Below are 13,552 nucleotides of genomic sequence, written 5' to 3' on the forward strand. Positions count from 1 at the left end.
TCCAGTCTAGTGTCTGTGAAGTAATGATCATAATGGCTGCCTCTCCGGGCGGGCACTGAGGACTTCCAGCCATCCAGAACCCAGGTTGATCTCTGAGGAATTCCCTCTCCTGTTGGATACACTCAGGTGGGGCTTCTAGCAGGGGTGCCCTGGGCTTTGCTAGCTGTTCTATGGAGGTCTGGAGTATGTCCAGATGTATGATCAGGCATTAACACAGGACTGGAAAGTTAAAAGAATAAGTTACCAGGCTAGTTAGAACAAGAACAGTCTTTCCTCACGCCTCAACCTTCATAATGTTAATAATTTTAGCAGCTTGGTTAAAGTGACTCCATTTTCTATATCCCTTATCTTCACTCCTTCCTCAGGTGTGAAAACTCTTACAAAACAATGCACCGAGTTGCACTGTTGCTAAACTCATCACCTGTTTGCGGAATATTTTCCTCTTTCCAGCTCTGACTTCTCCCATAGGACTGGATGTCAGCGGGAATGGAGTCTGATCCTGTGTCCAGAACAGTCACCTGACTCAGGGACCGGTTCTCGGACTGAAGCGTCGTTCCGGTGTAACCAAGTTGAATTAAAATTCTTTGTACATCAATGATCAACACTGAGGTTACTGAGAGAATCCAGAATAAAGGAATTTATCGCATTTAGAAACCATCACTCCTTGGTTCGTGGTGTTAGGCCAACGTTTTAACCTACCTTCGTTTTCCTACTTACCCTGCGCTATTGTGGAAAATTCTTTTTTTTTTTTCTTCCACGTCCATTGATTTAAAAGAGATACGTATTTACCTCTCCCTAAAGTTTGGCTTCTTGACTTTCCTTTGCGATTGGCTGCAGATCATCTTAATATGATTGGTTAAAGCATCTGCCCGTTATCTTCCCGTGCTGCGATGGAGGAAATGGAAAAAAAATAGTGTTTTAAATCTACTTTATTGGCTTTTGTGTAGCGACGTAGGGCTGGAACGTGGGTCCTTCCAAACTATGATTGGCTTCCCTGTCCGTCAGTCACACTGCCGGAAGCCAATTCTATTGCCCGGCTGGAGGGCGGGGCTTAGGCTGGGAGGGTTTTCATTGGTTCGGAGCGCTCCGCTACGCGAGCCGGGCCTCTCGGTTGCCGTGGTTGCGGGTCGGGCCCACCCGCGCGCCCGCCGACAGCGAGGCTTCGGGAGAGGGAAGTGGTCGGTCGTCAGTCGGTCCGGAAAGAGGCTCCGCGCGGAGCTGTTGCCATGGCAGCCGCCGCCGGGGACGCGGACGAGGAGCCGCGCTCGGGCCGCTCCAGCTCGGAGGGCGAGTGCGCGGTGGCGCCGGAGCCGCTGACGGGCCCCGAGGGCCTCTTCTCCTTCGCCGACTTCGGGTCCGCGCTGGGCGGCGGCGCGGGCCTCCCGAGCCGGGCGTCCGGCGGGGCCCAGTCTCCGCTGCGCTACCTGCACGTCCTGTGGCAGCAGGACCCGGAGCCCCGCGACGAGCTGCTCTGCAAGATCCCCGCCGGCCGGCTGCGGCGCGCCGCCAGGCCCCACCGCCGCCTCGGACCCCTGGGCAAGGAGGTGCACGGTGAGAGCGCGGGGGGCGCGGGGGGCGGGCGGGCCTCCCCGGGAACAGGCCCCGACCTCGCCCGGCCCTGTCAGTCTGGAGGCCTCCCGGTCCCCTCCCCTCCCCGCCCCGGCGTCCGATCTATGACCCCAGAGTGACTGACACTCGGTCTCCTTTCAGTAGTAATAATTACCACGTACACCAGCAACTGCTATGGACTATGAACGTAAAGAGGGGAAAAAAGCCTTCCGCTCAGAACCAGTCCCCCCCAGGCTCTTCGCACTGGGTAATTCCGGAATAGAAACGTTCCGCCACTCCAGGTGCTTGTTGGTAGGCAATAACAGGGGCCACCGCGGAATACTTTTACTTTTACTTTTACCGTCCGAGGGGGGAGCCCAGAGCCTGTAGCCAAATCCTACCAGCTTGTTTTAATGCGCAGACCTCGATCGGACGCCTCAGCTTCATTCTGCCTAAAGCAAACTATAGGACCTTTCAGCCTTAGTTTTCTCATCTGTAAAATGGGTATGACACTTGCTTTACAGGGGTTTTTGGGAGAGTTAAGCGAGGCAATGCATGTATAGATGTCACTCTGCTTTTGTTGTGCACCAAACACTGTTGTGATCATTTCTGATCCTCACAGTAAGTTCTCATTGAGATCCAGACACTGATCCCGTTTTATGGAAGAGGAAGCTGGCTCAGAGAAAGTGCCTTCCCACAAGGCACATAGCCAGAAACTGGTATCAGACCCCGGGTCTGCCAGACTCGAACTTCTGCGCTGATGTGTCTGCCGTATTTGACCAGTTTTCTGGTGACAAAGGCGTTGCTTTCAACTAGCCTCTAATATGGAGGTAGTGTCATTGTAGGAGAAATCACCAAATTTAAGTAAGGCATTTGGGAATGGCTTGTTTTAAAGGAGGATATAAGACACATGTGTCAAACACAAGGCCCGCGGGCCAAATCCGTCCCGCCAGGCCTTGCAATGTGGCCCACACCGCGCTGTCATCACTGCACTCTGCTGCGTTTCCATCACAATGACAGTTTATGACTGTTCAGTAAACCATTCGGCCCGCGATTTAGGCTGGATTTTAGATTTTGGCCCCTTCTCTGATTGAGTTCGACACCCCTAATATAAGATTATCTGTGTCATCTGTTCACAGAGGGCTTCCATGGAAACATCCCATTTTGTCTTTGCAATAACTCTCGGCTGTCAGGACGGAGCTCAGCCTTGTGTTGCCCGGGATAGACCTGTGCTAGGGTAGCTAACCTGCTAAGGCGCCCAGCTGCTCCAGTGCTGCAGAATGTGGCTTTGGCACTAGCTGTGCCCGGCCTCCTTGTTCCCGGGGTAGCCTCATGTATCCTGGCTCCTCTCTGTCTCCTTAGGTGCTACTGCAGCTGCGTGGTGGGTAGCCAGGAAGCTGTGCACTTTCTGCTTCATTGTGGCTGCTGCTGATTGTTGGTGTCTTACTGGTACCCTCTTCCTCTCTTCACAGCTCTGAAGAGGCTGAGGGACTCGGCCAATGCCAACGATGTGGAGACAGGTGAGTGTGCAAAGCGGATCCAGCTCCGTGGGCCGGTTAGGGAAGCCAGTGCTTGAATTCACCCCGTCCGACAGCTCACCCTGTGATCCTGCTTCCTGAAGTTACTGTTTAGCTGCAGCCACTTTACAGAAGATTTGTCTGGCTTCGGTGCTCGCTCTCCCCCTGCTTCCCCGTCACCGGGAACTTCCTGATGTCAGCGTTTATCGCCCCGTGGGCTCCTTGGTGGTGGGGACACATCTGCTTCGGTATCCCTGACCCCCAGCAGGTTAGGAACTTTGGGGGAGCAGACAGTGGGTGTTAGCTGCCAGGAGAGCCACCATCTGCACAGAGCAGCACCTTCAGCTGCTCGCCGAGGCTTTGCGGCAGTTGGGTCAGTGGTTCTCACACTTGCTTTCTGGCAGAACATCTGGGAGGCATAGGCGGCTCCTCGCAGGACACCACTCCGGTTTTCCTGTCATTGCTCTCTAGCGTTCACCAGCTGATAGGGCAGTAACAATAGCAAAGGTTCAAGGGCAAATTAGAGGAAAAAAGTTAATTTTATCCACTGATTTATTCCTTCCTGTGAATCGGGGGAAGTGGTCCCTTCGTTCTTACCGCTGCTGTAACAAATTACCGCAAACACAGTGGTCTGAATCAACACAGATGTGTTATCCTACAGTTCCGTGGGTCAGAGGCCAACACAGGTCCCCGGGCTGAATCCAGGTGTCTGCAGGGCTGGGTTTCCCCCCGGAGGCCTGGGAGTCTGTTCCTGCCTTTCCCAGCTGCAGGGCTCAGCAGCAGTGGACTGAGTGCTTGCACGGCCACCTCTGTGATCTCACCGCAGGAAAGGGTCTCTGATTTCAAGGACTCAGGATAAAACTGGGCCTGAGTAATCCGGGATAATGTTCCTAGCTCAGGGCCCCTAACCTTAATCTCGTCTGCAAAGCCCCTTTGTGGTGTGGAAAGTGACATCCAGAAACTCTGGGGACTCGGGCGTGGCATGTTCGGGAGCGGATCCTTGTCTGCCTGGTATGGACATCGTTCTGTTGTGGTGGGTTGCTGTGGTCACAGATACAGTGTGAGCATAGGTCATGGCCAAGGGCAGGAAAGCCCACGTCCAGCAGGTGCGGAGGGAGGCCATTTACCTGGGAGCTGGGGGGCTGCACCGCGGCCTGGGGATGGCCCTGGTCCCTGGAAGCGCAGAGGGAGCGGGCCTGGAGACTGGAGCGCTTTTCAACTCTCTTCACTTTGGTCTCAATCTAATATGTTTGGAATATTTAGGCAATAACCTGGATAGCTTTTCAAGGATAAATGACAAGCTTTCTTTTTAATATCTCTAGTGTATGACCAAAGAATATTTTAATTATGCTTCCCTCCCACAGAAAGTCTAGTTCATCTTTTTTTCCCCCCCCAAACTACAAGAGAAAGTTTATCTAGAAAGTCACAGAGGCAGAAACAGTGAGCAGTGGAAGAATGGGCTCAGGAAACAGGTTATGGAGGCACAGAAGGGCCTTGGAGCTTAGTGGGGAGAGGGGAACAGGAAACACGCCTGCGAGAGGTGTCCTCCTGGGAGGGAGAGCGCACCACGTCTGGTTCACCTGGATCAGGTGTGTGTGTGGTGCTTTTTTTATTTTGATAGAAAGGATGTAATTCAGTGCCTCTAACACACCATCTTCACATCTAAATGGCTCTCAGATTTACCAGCCTCTTGCAGGACTCTGATGGTGAAACTGGCTGTAGGATTAACATTTTTCTTTCTTTCTCTGCATATTATTATTTTTAATATATATATTTCAAATATATTTTATTGATTTTTTACAGAGAAAAGAGAGAGGGACAGAGAGTCAGAAATATCAATGAGAGAGAATCATCTATCAGCTGCCTCTTGCACACCCCACACTGGGGATGTACCCGCAACCAAGGTACATGCCCTTGACCGGAATCGAACCTGCGATCTTTCAGTTTTCAGGCCGAAGCTCTATCTACTGAGCCAAACCAGTTAAGGCTTAAAATATATTTTAATTGATTTTTTACAGAGAGGAAGAGAGAGTGATAGAGAATTAGAAACTTTTTTACAGCAAAAGAAACCATCAACAAAACAACAAGAAAGCCCACTGTATGGGAGAACATATTTGCAAATGTTATCACTGATAAAGGTTTAATCTCCAACATCTATAGACAGCTTATACAACTAAATAAAAGGAAAATGAACGATCCAATTAAAAAATGGGCAATGGACCTAAATAGAATATTTTCTTTTAAAAAAAAATATATTTTATTGATTTTTCACAGAGAGAAAGAGAAGGGATGGAGAGCTAGAAACATCGATGAGAGAGAATCATCGATCAGCTGCCTCTTGCACACCCCCTACTGGGGATGTGCCCGCAACCAAGGTTCATGCCCTTGACCGGAATCGAACCTTTCAATCCGCAGGCCGACGCTCTATCCACTGAGCCAAACCGGTCCTGGCTAAATAGAATATTTTCAAAAGAAGACGGAAGGAAGGCCAAGAGGCACATGAAAACATGCTCAAAGTCACTAATTATCCGAGAGATGCAAACCTGTCAGAATAGCCAACATCAACAAATCAACAAATGACAAATGTTGGCAGGGTTGCTGAGAAAAAGGAACCCTCGTGCACTGCTGGTGGAATGCAGACTGGTGCAACCACTGTGGAGAACAGTATGGAGTTTCCTCAAAAAACTGAAAATGGAACTCCCATTTGACCCAGTAATCCCACTCCTAGGAATATATCCCAAGAAACTAGAAACACCAATCAGAAAGGATATATGCACCCCTATGTTCATAGCAGCACAATCTACAATAGCTAGAATTTGGAAACAGCCTAGGTGCCTGTCAGCAGAGGATTGGATCCAAAAACTATGGTACATCTACACAATGGAATACTATGCTGCCATAAAAAAGAAGGAATTCTCATCATTTGCAGCAACCTGGATAGAATTAGAGAACATCATGCTGAGTGAAATAAGCCAGTCAATGAAAGAGAAATACCACATGACCTCACTCATTTATGGGTATTAAAGAACATTATAACGTGATGAACCAAAAGACAGATATAAAGACAGTAAAGCAACAAGCAGACTGTCAAATTACAGCGGGAAGGGGAGGAAAATCTGGGGGAGATAATAGATCAACCGAAGGACTTGTATACATGCGTATAAGTACAACCAATGGACACAAAACTCTGGGGAGGGAGGGTATGTATGGGGAGGGAGGGGGGGTGATGTTAAAATATGTACACATAATTTAAAAAAAAATTTCTAAGAAAAGGGGTTAAAAAAAAAAAAAAAGAAACCTCAATGAGAGAGAAACATTGATCAGTTGTCTCCTTCACACCGCCTACCGGGGATGTGCCCGCAACCAAGGTACATGCCCTTGACTGGAATCGAACTTGGGACCCTTTAGTCTGCAGGCTGACGCTCTATCCGCTGAGCCAAACCAGTTAGGGTGGTATTTCATTTCTAAGATAATTTCCCAGGTATGGGATTATTACATCAAAGAGTATGCCTGTTTTGATGTCTTCTGATAGATATTGCTAAAATGCTTTCCAAAGACTATAGCTGCACCAATCACAAAATAGGACTGGATACCTTAGGTTTCTGTCTCTGTGATATGGCTATCTTTCGGTGATTGCACTGATGAACACTAGATAGCCTGAAGCTCTTTTGTCCCCTCCACTCCCTAAACCCTTTCCTTCATCCACTTATTCACTCAGCCAGCAACATTCATTGAACAAGCTAAGTAATATTAAGATAAACCAAACCAAACCCCTACAACATATTTGGAGAAGAAGACTATTAAAGCAATACCATTTCTAAGATAAAACCCCCCAAAACGAAGTTATGTGTTCAGTTGGAGAGATGTTAGTTCTGGAGGCAGAAAAGCCTGGGTTACATCCCAGCGTGTCCTCCTGAACACGCGTGCTCTGTGCTGAGTCTCCTGGTCTGTAAAATGGAGGGGAACCTTGCTGGGGGGCCGAGGGGCGTGGCAGGCAGATACCTGGCCCCAGGCTGGGGCTCAGTGAAGAGCAGCAATTACTCCAAAATAGCAGGAGAATGTTCGAGCAGCAGGATGAACAGCATGAGAAGCAGGACAGGGACTGGCTAAGTCAGCTGAGGAGACAGGAAGGATTCGTGGCGGAGGAGCTATCTGGGCCTTGTCAGGAAGGACTCAGTCCCTGAGAGGTCTGCTGAGGCAGACGAAAATGCTGCCCTAAAATGATGTCTGGCAGCAATTTCCACATTTTCGTTGGAATGCACATCTAATAGCTAATGCCTCCACTTTAAAATGGCTCCATACTTTTGGAGGAAGGAATATCACGTCCATTATCTCATCACGGCAGCCTGGCGTTGGCAGGGCAGAGATTGCTCCCATTTGGTGGTGGATCAGAGCCCACAGCAGCCTTCTCACTCCCAGCCCAGCTCTTCCCTCTGCCCGTGCCACCGGCAGTGTCTTCCTCTCTTCTAGCTTAGCTTAGCCTGGGGTTTAGTCTGTGCGCTCCAGAACCTCTCTGAAGGCTGCCTCCTGGAGCAAAGCGAGCCTCGAGCGGCAGCTTGGGCAGCCGTGCCAGCTGGGGTCGTGTGCATCTGATTCAGGTAGTGGCACGGGACTGGGGTTTCTGTGACAAGAACTCCTGACTCAGGGCCAGGATCTTTCTACGATGTCCTCTCCCTAGACAAGTAGGTTGAGCACCCAGAGTCTGCCCTCCGTGGTGCCCTCAGGAGAACAAGTCCCGTGAGGGTAGTCCCCGTGGGGCAAGCTCTCCATGCATGATCATGCCTTACTGGAAGGGCCTGAGCATCGTTTAACACTCACTCCCCCTCTCCCCTGTCTTGTGGTCCCAGTGCAGCAGCTGCTGGAAGATGGGGCAGATCCCTGTTCAGCGGATGACAAGGGCCGCACAGCTCTGCACTTCGCCTCCTGCAACGGCAATGACCAGATTGGTGAGTCCCGGAGGGGGAGGAGTGAGCGGGTGGAAATACCAGTAGCCTCTCTCCGGGTGCTGGGGAAACCCGTCTGCACTGCCGGGCGGTGCCCGCTCCTCTCCGAGCTTGGGGACCTGGCCCTGTGACTAGGGAAGGGGTTCAGCTGGGGAAAGACTGAGATTGCCTCCGAGGTTGGGGCCAGTCCTTCAAGACATCAGGCCCCATTTCCTCAGAGCCCAGCCCAGCAGCGGGACAGCCCTTTTAGGAGTCTTTTTCTGGGTGTGGTGTAAGGTATGAACCGAACTCTCTGTATGTCTACACTGGTGTAACCACCACCCAGGTTAAGATTTGAGCAGGCACATCACTAAAGATACTGAAATCATCAAAAAACATAAAAACCATATTAAACATCATTAATCACTAGGGAAATGAAAATTGAAAGCATGGCTTCCAGTTGAGATGACAACGTAGGTAAATGCACAACTACGCACAACCACATCAAAAACACAAACTACAGAACAACCGTCATTTAGAACCTCCCAGAATCTAGATGAACAGAAGTCCTACAACTAAGGATACGAAGAGGCCACACACAGACACAGACAGCAGTGCGGTGATTACAAGAAGGAAAGGGGGGCTAGGAGAGGGAAGGGGGTGATAAATGGTGGTGGAAGACTTGCCTTGCGGTGGAGAACACACAACATACAGATGATGTATTAGAGAATTGTACTCATGAAACCTATATGATTTTATTAACCAATGCCACCCCAATAAATTCAATAAAAAAAAAAAGACCCTCCTCTCCCCCAAATCCTAGTCCTGTACCACTGCATAGAGCAGGAGGCCTCCCGGAATGCTCAGTTCCTGGCCCTCAGCATTCGGCACATGAACTCTGAGCGAATGAATGAAACCACAAAGGGCCATGTTAGTTTCCGTACCCACTCTGAGGGTAGGTGAGGGGTGGGGTTAGGGCCGGTCCAGGGGAGCCTCTGACAGCTCCTCTGGGTTTTCCCATTTCCAGTGCAGCTGCTCCTGGACCATGGCGCCGATCCCAACCAGCGAGATGGGCTGGGGAACACGGCGCTGCACCTGGGTAAGTGCCTGCAGCGCCGCCAGGACCCCTTCTCTGTGGCACAGACAGGCTCCTGTGATGAAGAGCCTGGGTCTGCAGGATCTGCTGTCATCTAGGCCAGTCATTAGTCAACAGAACCAAATATCAAAAGATTGAAATTTCTTTTGAGAGCCAAGTTTTTTAAACTTCTTCTAACGCCACTTCTTCAAAATAGACTCGCCCAGGCCGTGGCATTTGTGGAAGAGCCACACTCAAGGGGCCAAAGAGCTGCATGTGGCTCGCGAGCCGCGGTTTGCCGTCCATGGATCTAGGGAGAGCCTTCGCTCCCAGTGTGGGCGCCATGGTCTTCCCAGTCAGTCACAGCTGGCTGTGCCCTGAGCGGAGCTGATGGAGGCGCCTGACCTGGCTCAGCAGCGGCTCTGCTAGGGAGTGAGCCCTGCCGGGTGGCTGACTCCCTCCCTGGCGAACAGTGCGGCCGGTACAGCTCCCAGCTCAGTGTCCCCGCTGGCACAGGAGGGAGCGGGCTTGATTGCCGAGTCCCCCCCGAGTTGCTGCTTTGGTGACGCCATCCAGGAGGCATGGCCTGGCCAGGCGCACTCGGAGACAGCCCCGCTCCCCCAGCAGGCACGGGGCCCAGCCCTGGTGGCTTGCACTCACATCCCTGTTCTTCCTCAGCCGCCTGCACCAACCACGTGCCTGTCATCACCACGCTGCTGCGAGGAGGTACGTGGCACCTCCCCTCCCCCCTCCTCTCACCCCCTCACCCCGGGTGCTCACCGCGGCCTGCTCCCACAGGGGCCCGTGTGGATGCCCTGGACAGAGCTGGCCGCACGCCCCTGCACCTGGCCAAGTCAAAGCTGAGCATCCTGCAGGAAGGCCACTCCCAGTGCCTGGAGGCCGTGCGGCTGGAGGTGAAGCAGGTGAGTGCCCCTCTCATGCTGAGCCACGGCACCAGCCAGCACTGGACAGGCGCTGCCCTCACCACAGACTCCCCCCTCCAGCGCCAAGGCTCCCGGGCCACTTCACTCTGACCCCTCCGGTACCTGCTCCGGTGCCTCCTAGCCGGGACCCCAGCCCAGCCCGCCCCCTCGTTCCAGATCATCCAGATGCTGAGGGAGTACCTGGAGCGCCTGGGGCGGCATGAGCAGCGGGAGCGGCTGGACGACCTGTGCACCCGCCTCCAGATGACGAGCACCAGGGAGCAGGTGAGCGTGGCCGCAGGGCCAGGCCCGGTCTGGCAGGAACCACAGGGCCAGTGCACCCTGCTCTGAGCAGCCAGACCCTCAGCGCAGAAAGAGGCCGTGGCTGAGGGTTGCAGCCCACTGTGACCTCAAGCCTCTGCCCACTTCCTTCGAAGCTGCTGGGGGCCCTTCGCTGGGTCTGAGACCACCTGCTGTCGAGGACTGACCCTTGGGCAGCTGTGCACAGTCCAGTGAAGCCCCCACAGGCCTTGGGAGGAGAGACGGTGCTGCCCTCCGGCCTGTGGTGTTGGGAAGAAGACCTGGGGCCTGGCACCCAGGCTGGTCATCCCGTGACAGAGCCTCCCTTTTGTCCCGCAGGTGGATGAGGTGACCGACCTCCTGGCCAGCTTCACCTCCCTCAGCTTGCAGATGCAGAGCATGGAGAAGAGGTAGCAAGAGGGGCTCCGTGTCCTCCGCCCCGCCCCTGCCCGCCCGCCCCGTTACTAAGGAAAGCCTGCGCCTGGGACTGGGAGCTGCACTTGTCTGTGAGGCCGTCCTCCTCACCCCGGATGCCGTGGGCCAGAGATGCTCTCACCAGCCTCAGAGCCTCTCCCAGCCATGGCCTCCGTCCTCCCTGAGCTGGGACCACAGCCCCAGCTTCTTCCTCTGGCCCCGGGCATGCAGCCACACCGCAGCTCTGGCCGGAAGCGCGGGCCTAGCAGGGCTCACCCACTCCGTGGCCTCTGGCACCTCAGCGGGCCCAGCCCTCCCTGTCCCTTCCCGGCCGTGGGCTTGATGCAGCGGCAGGGTGTGGCTCCAGGCAGGTGCCCTCGGGCTCAGGAGCTTCTGGGATGGTCCCGCGCCTCTCACCAGCGTTAGATTTAGACTTGGCACCTGGCTGTCAAGGACACATTGCTGTGAGCTCTCTGGGCGGAAGGAGAGGTTGGTAAGCCTAGACCCTAGAAATACAGGTTAGGAAGGACCTGCTAAACCCAGAGCAGAAAAACCCAACCCTTTTCTCCCGACCATGACGCGCCAGGAGACCATGGCAGCCTGGTTGGAGGCCGAACAGTGGCCCCAAGGTGTCCGGGTTCTCATCCCGGGACCCGGTGACCTCTGGTGGCACAAAGACTTGGTGATGACAAGGCGGTTGCCCTGATTGTCCAGGGGGGCCTGAGGTGGTCACAGGGACCGTCTGAGAGGGAAGCAGATCAGAGGAAGTGGGGGGTACGGTGACGGAGCAAGAAGCTGTCCCTGCAAGGAAGGGGTCGCACGCCAAGGAGTGCAGGCGGCCTCCGGAAGCCGGAGAAGGCAAGGGAACGGTCCTCCTCTCGGAAGGAACCAGCCCGGCCGACACCTTGACGTTAGCCCAGTCAGACTCAGAACTCTGACCATCCGAACTGTAAGAATAAATGTGTGTTGTTTAAGACACTAAGTCTGCGGTGATTTGTTGCAGGAAACTAATACACTAGACAAGGCTCAGAACTCCCTGGGAAGGAGGGACCCCCGCCCCGCCCCCTTCCCCCGCAGGAGCACAGGCCCTGGTTGGGGACCAAGGGAGGCCCTGCCTGGCCTCAGGCCACTGGCTCTGCCCCGTCCCCCCCTCTCCGCCCCCCCCCCCCCCCCCCCCCCCCCCCCGCCCAGCACAGCAGGGTTCTGGCTACTTTTCAGAGGAGGGAGGGGAGCGTGTTCCCAAATCCCAGATCTGGTTAACTCCTGGCACCCAGGCTTCCAGGCCCTGAGGAAAAAGGGTTTCTGTAGGTACAAGCAACCAGCCCCGGCTGCTCTCGGCCCCTGTGGGGGAGCCGAAAGCTCCACTAGGCGGGCAAGTTGAGGAGGGGAAGTGTGGCCTCGGGGGTGCGGGGGGGAGAGGGACAGAGGATGCAGTGAGACGCTGCTGCTGCTGAGAGTGAGGGGCTGCCTGCCGCTGCGGGGCAGTGAGGGGAGCTGCAGAGTGAGGAGTGAGGGGAGTGAGGACGAGGGGCAGGATGGGGCAGCTTTCTCCCTCTGTCCATGTTGTCAGCTCCCCACGCAGGCTCAAGGGCCTCAGTGAGCTTCCCTTCCCACAGGCGCTCCGCGGGCCTGTGCCCGGACACGGCCTCCCTTGGCCAGGCCCCAGCAGGGGGGCTGGGCAGGGAAGAGTCTGGAGCAGCAGAGGCAGGGCAGGAGGGAGGACTTCAAACAGGGTATTCCTCTTGGGATCTGCTTCTCTAGGCCTCGCCCCACCTCACCACCCTGGAGAGAGCTGAGCAAGATTTCTCAACTTCGGATCCACGGTGCTCAATTAACGGGCTCTTCGGGAGGTGCGAACTCCCTGACACAATGCGAGATGTGTGGAGAGCACGCGTGCGTGTTTCTGATAAAGGGTCCATAGCTTTCATTATCAGCATGATCCACACTCGGAAGGGGTTAGGAATGCTTTTGTTAATCCTCATCCGAGGGTTTTTTTTAGAGAGAGAGTGGGGGGGGGAGACAATATTGACCTGAGAGACACATGGATTGTGTCTCTCTGCACACACTCCAACCAGAGCTAGTGACCAAGCCTGCAACCCAAGTACGTGCCCTTGATCTGAATCAAGCCCGCAGTCCTCAGGCCAACGTTCTAACCACCGAGCCACTGGCTAGGGCAAGGTTAGGGACTTGGGGAGCAGATGGGCCTGCCAAGGTCATCTGGGGGACTGGCTGGCCCTTCTGGGCCCGTTAACGCCTAGGGCAGGCTGCTTTGTACCGGCAGCGCTAGGAGGAGGGGGGCACGCTGAGACCGAGGCTGCCCTGAGATGACTGTGTCTCCAGGACAGCCGGGCATGGAGAAGCCCTGGCTCACTCCCAGGCCCTTGGCTGAACCAAACCATCCCCACCTGGAAATGGACACCCTCCATCCCGGTGGTGCCCCACCATCCACCCCTTGCCCTGCAGCCAGGTAGCCACGAGAGCAGGCTGCTGGGGCAAGCGAAGGAATCATCGTCCGCTCTCTCCCTGGCCACGCAGACAGCGAACAAAGGGCTTGACAGGTGAAGGTGGCTTATAGGCCAGGCGGAGGCAGCCAGACGATCTGCCTCGCCCCGTTTCCAGCCAGGATTTATCCTGCACCCCCACACCTGTAAGAGCCAGCCAGTTCCTGTCCGCCCCCGACACTGAAGTGAGTCAGAAAACACAGAGGGCCCTGAGCTGGCTGGGCTGGCGGGGGCAGGAGGGAGAACTCCACAGAGGTTGCCCACACAGGAGTGTTCTGTTACCAGCTGTTCCAGGAGTTACTGAGTCTGTGGGGGAGGTGGGACGGGATGGGGGTGTGGGTAGCAAGAAGAA

At 54.5% G+C, this 13,552-nt stretch overlaps 1 protein-coding gene across 2 annotated transcripts; it reads left to right on the plus strand.

Annotated features, from left to right (window-relative positions):
* The first annotated feature begins 1,078 nt into the window (after positions 1-1,078).
* On the plus strand, positions 1,079-11,671 carry ANKRD54 (ankyrin repeat domain 54). 2 transcript variants are annotated; one of them, XM_036457529.2, is made up of 8 exons: positions 1,079-1,551; positions 3,021-3,068; positions 7,913-8,011; positions 9,015-9,086; positions 9,687-9,788; positions 9,861-9,985; positions 10,163-10,270; positions 10,625-11,671. In XM_036457529.2, exons 1-8 carry the CDS (start codon positions 1,227-1,229, stop codon positions 10,697-10,699), a joined length of 954 nt encoding a protein of 317 aa, XP_036313422.1. In that variant the 5' UTR covers positions 1,079-1,226; the 3' UTR covers positions 10,700-11,671. The 2 variants fall into 2 exon arrangements, with proteins under 2 accessions (XP_036313422.1, XP_036313423.1); XM_036457530.2 differs by having other exon boundaries at positions 1,083-1,551; positions 9,741-9,788.
* Positions 11,672-13,552: the final 1,881 nt, after the last annotated feature.

Source organism: Pipistrellus kuhlii, unplaced genomic scaffold, assembly GCF_014108245.1.
Source record: "Pipistrellus kuhlii isolate mPipKuh1 unplaced genomic scaffold, mPipKuh1.p scaffold_m20_p_3, whole genome shotgun sequence".
NCBI lineage: Eukaryota > Metazoa > Chordata > Mammalia > Chiroptera > Vespertilionidae > Pipistrellus > Pipistrellus kuhlii.

Coding starts and splice junctions, on each gene's coding strand:
- ANKRD54 (XM_036457529.2), top strand. CDS start 1,227: ATGGCAGCCGCCGCCGGGGACGCGGACGAGGAGCCGCGCTCGGGCCGC. Junction 9,789..9,860: donor CACCACGCTGCTGCGAGGAG/GTACGTGGCACC, acceptor CTGCTCCCACAG/GGGCCCGTGTGGATGCCCTG. Junction 9,986..10,162: donor TGCGGCTGGAGGTGAAGCAG/GTGAGTGCCCCT, acceptor CCCTCGTTCCAG/ATCATCCAGATGCTGAGGGA.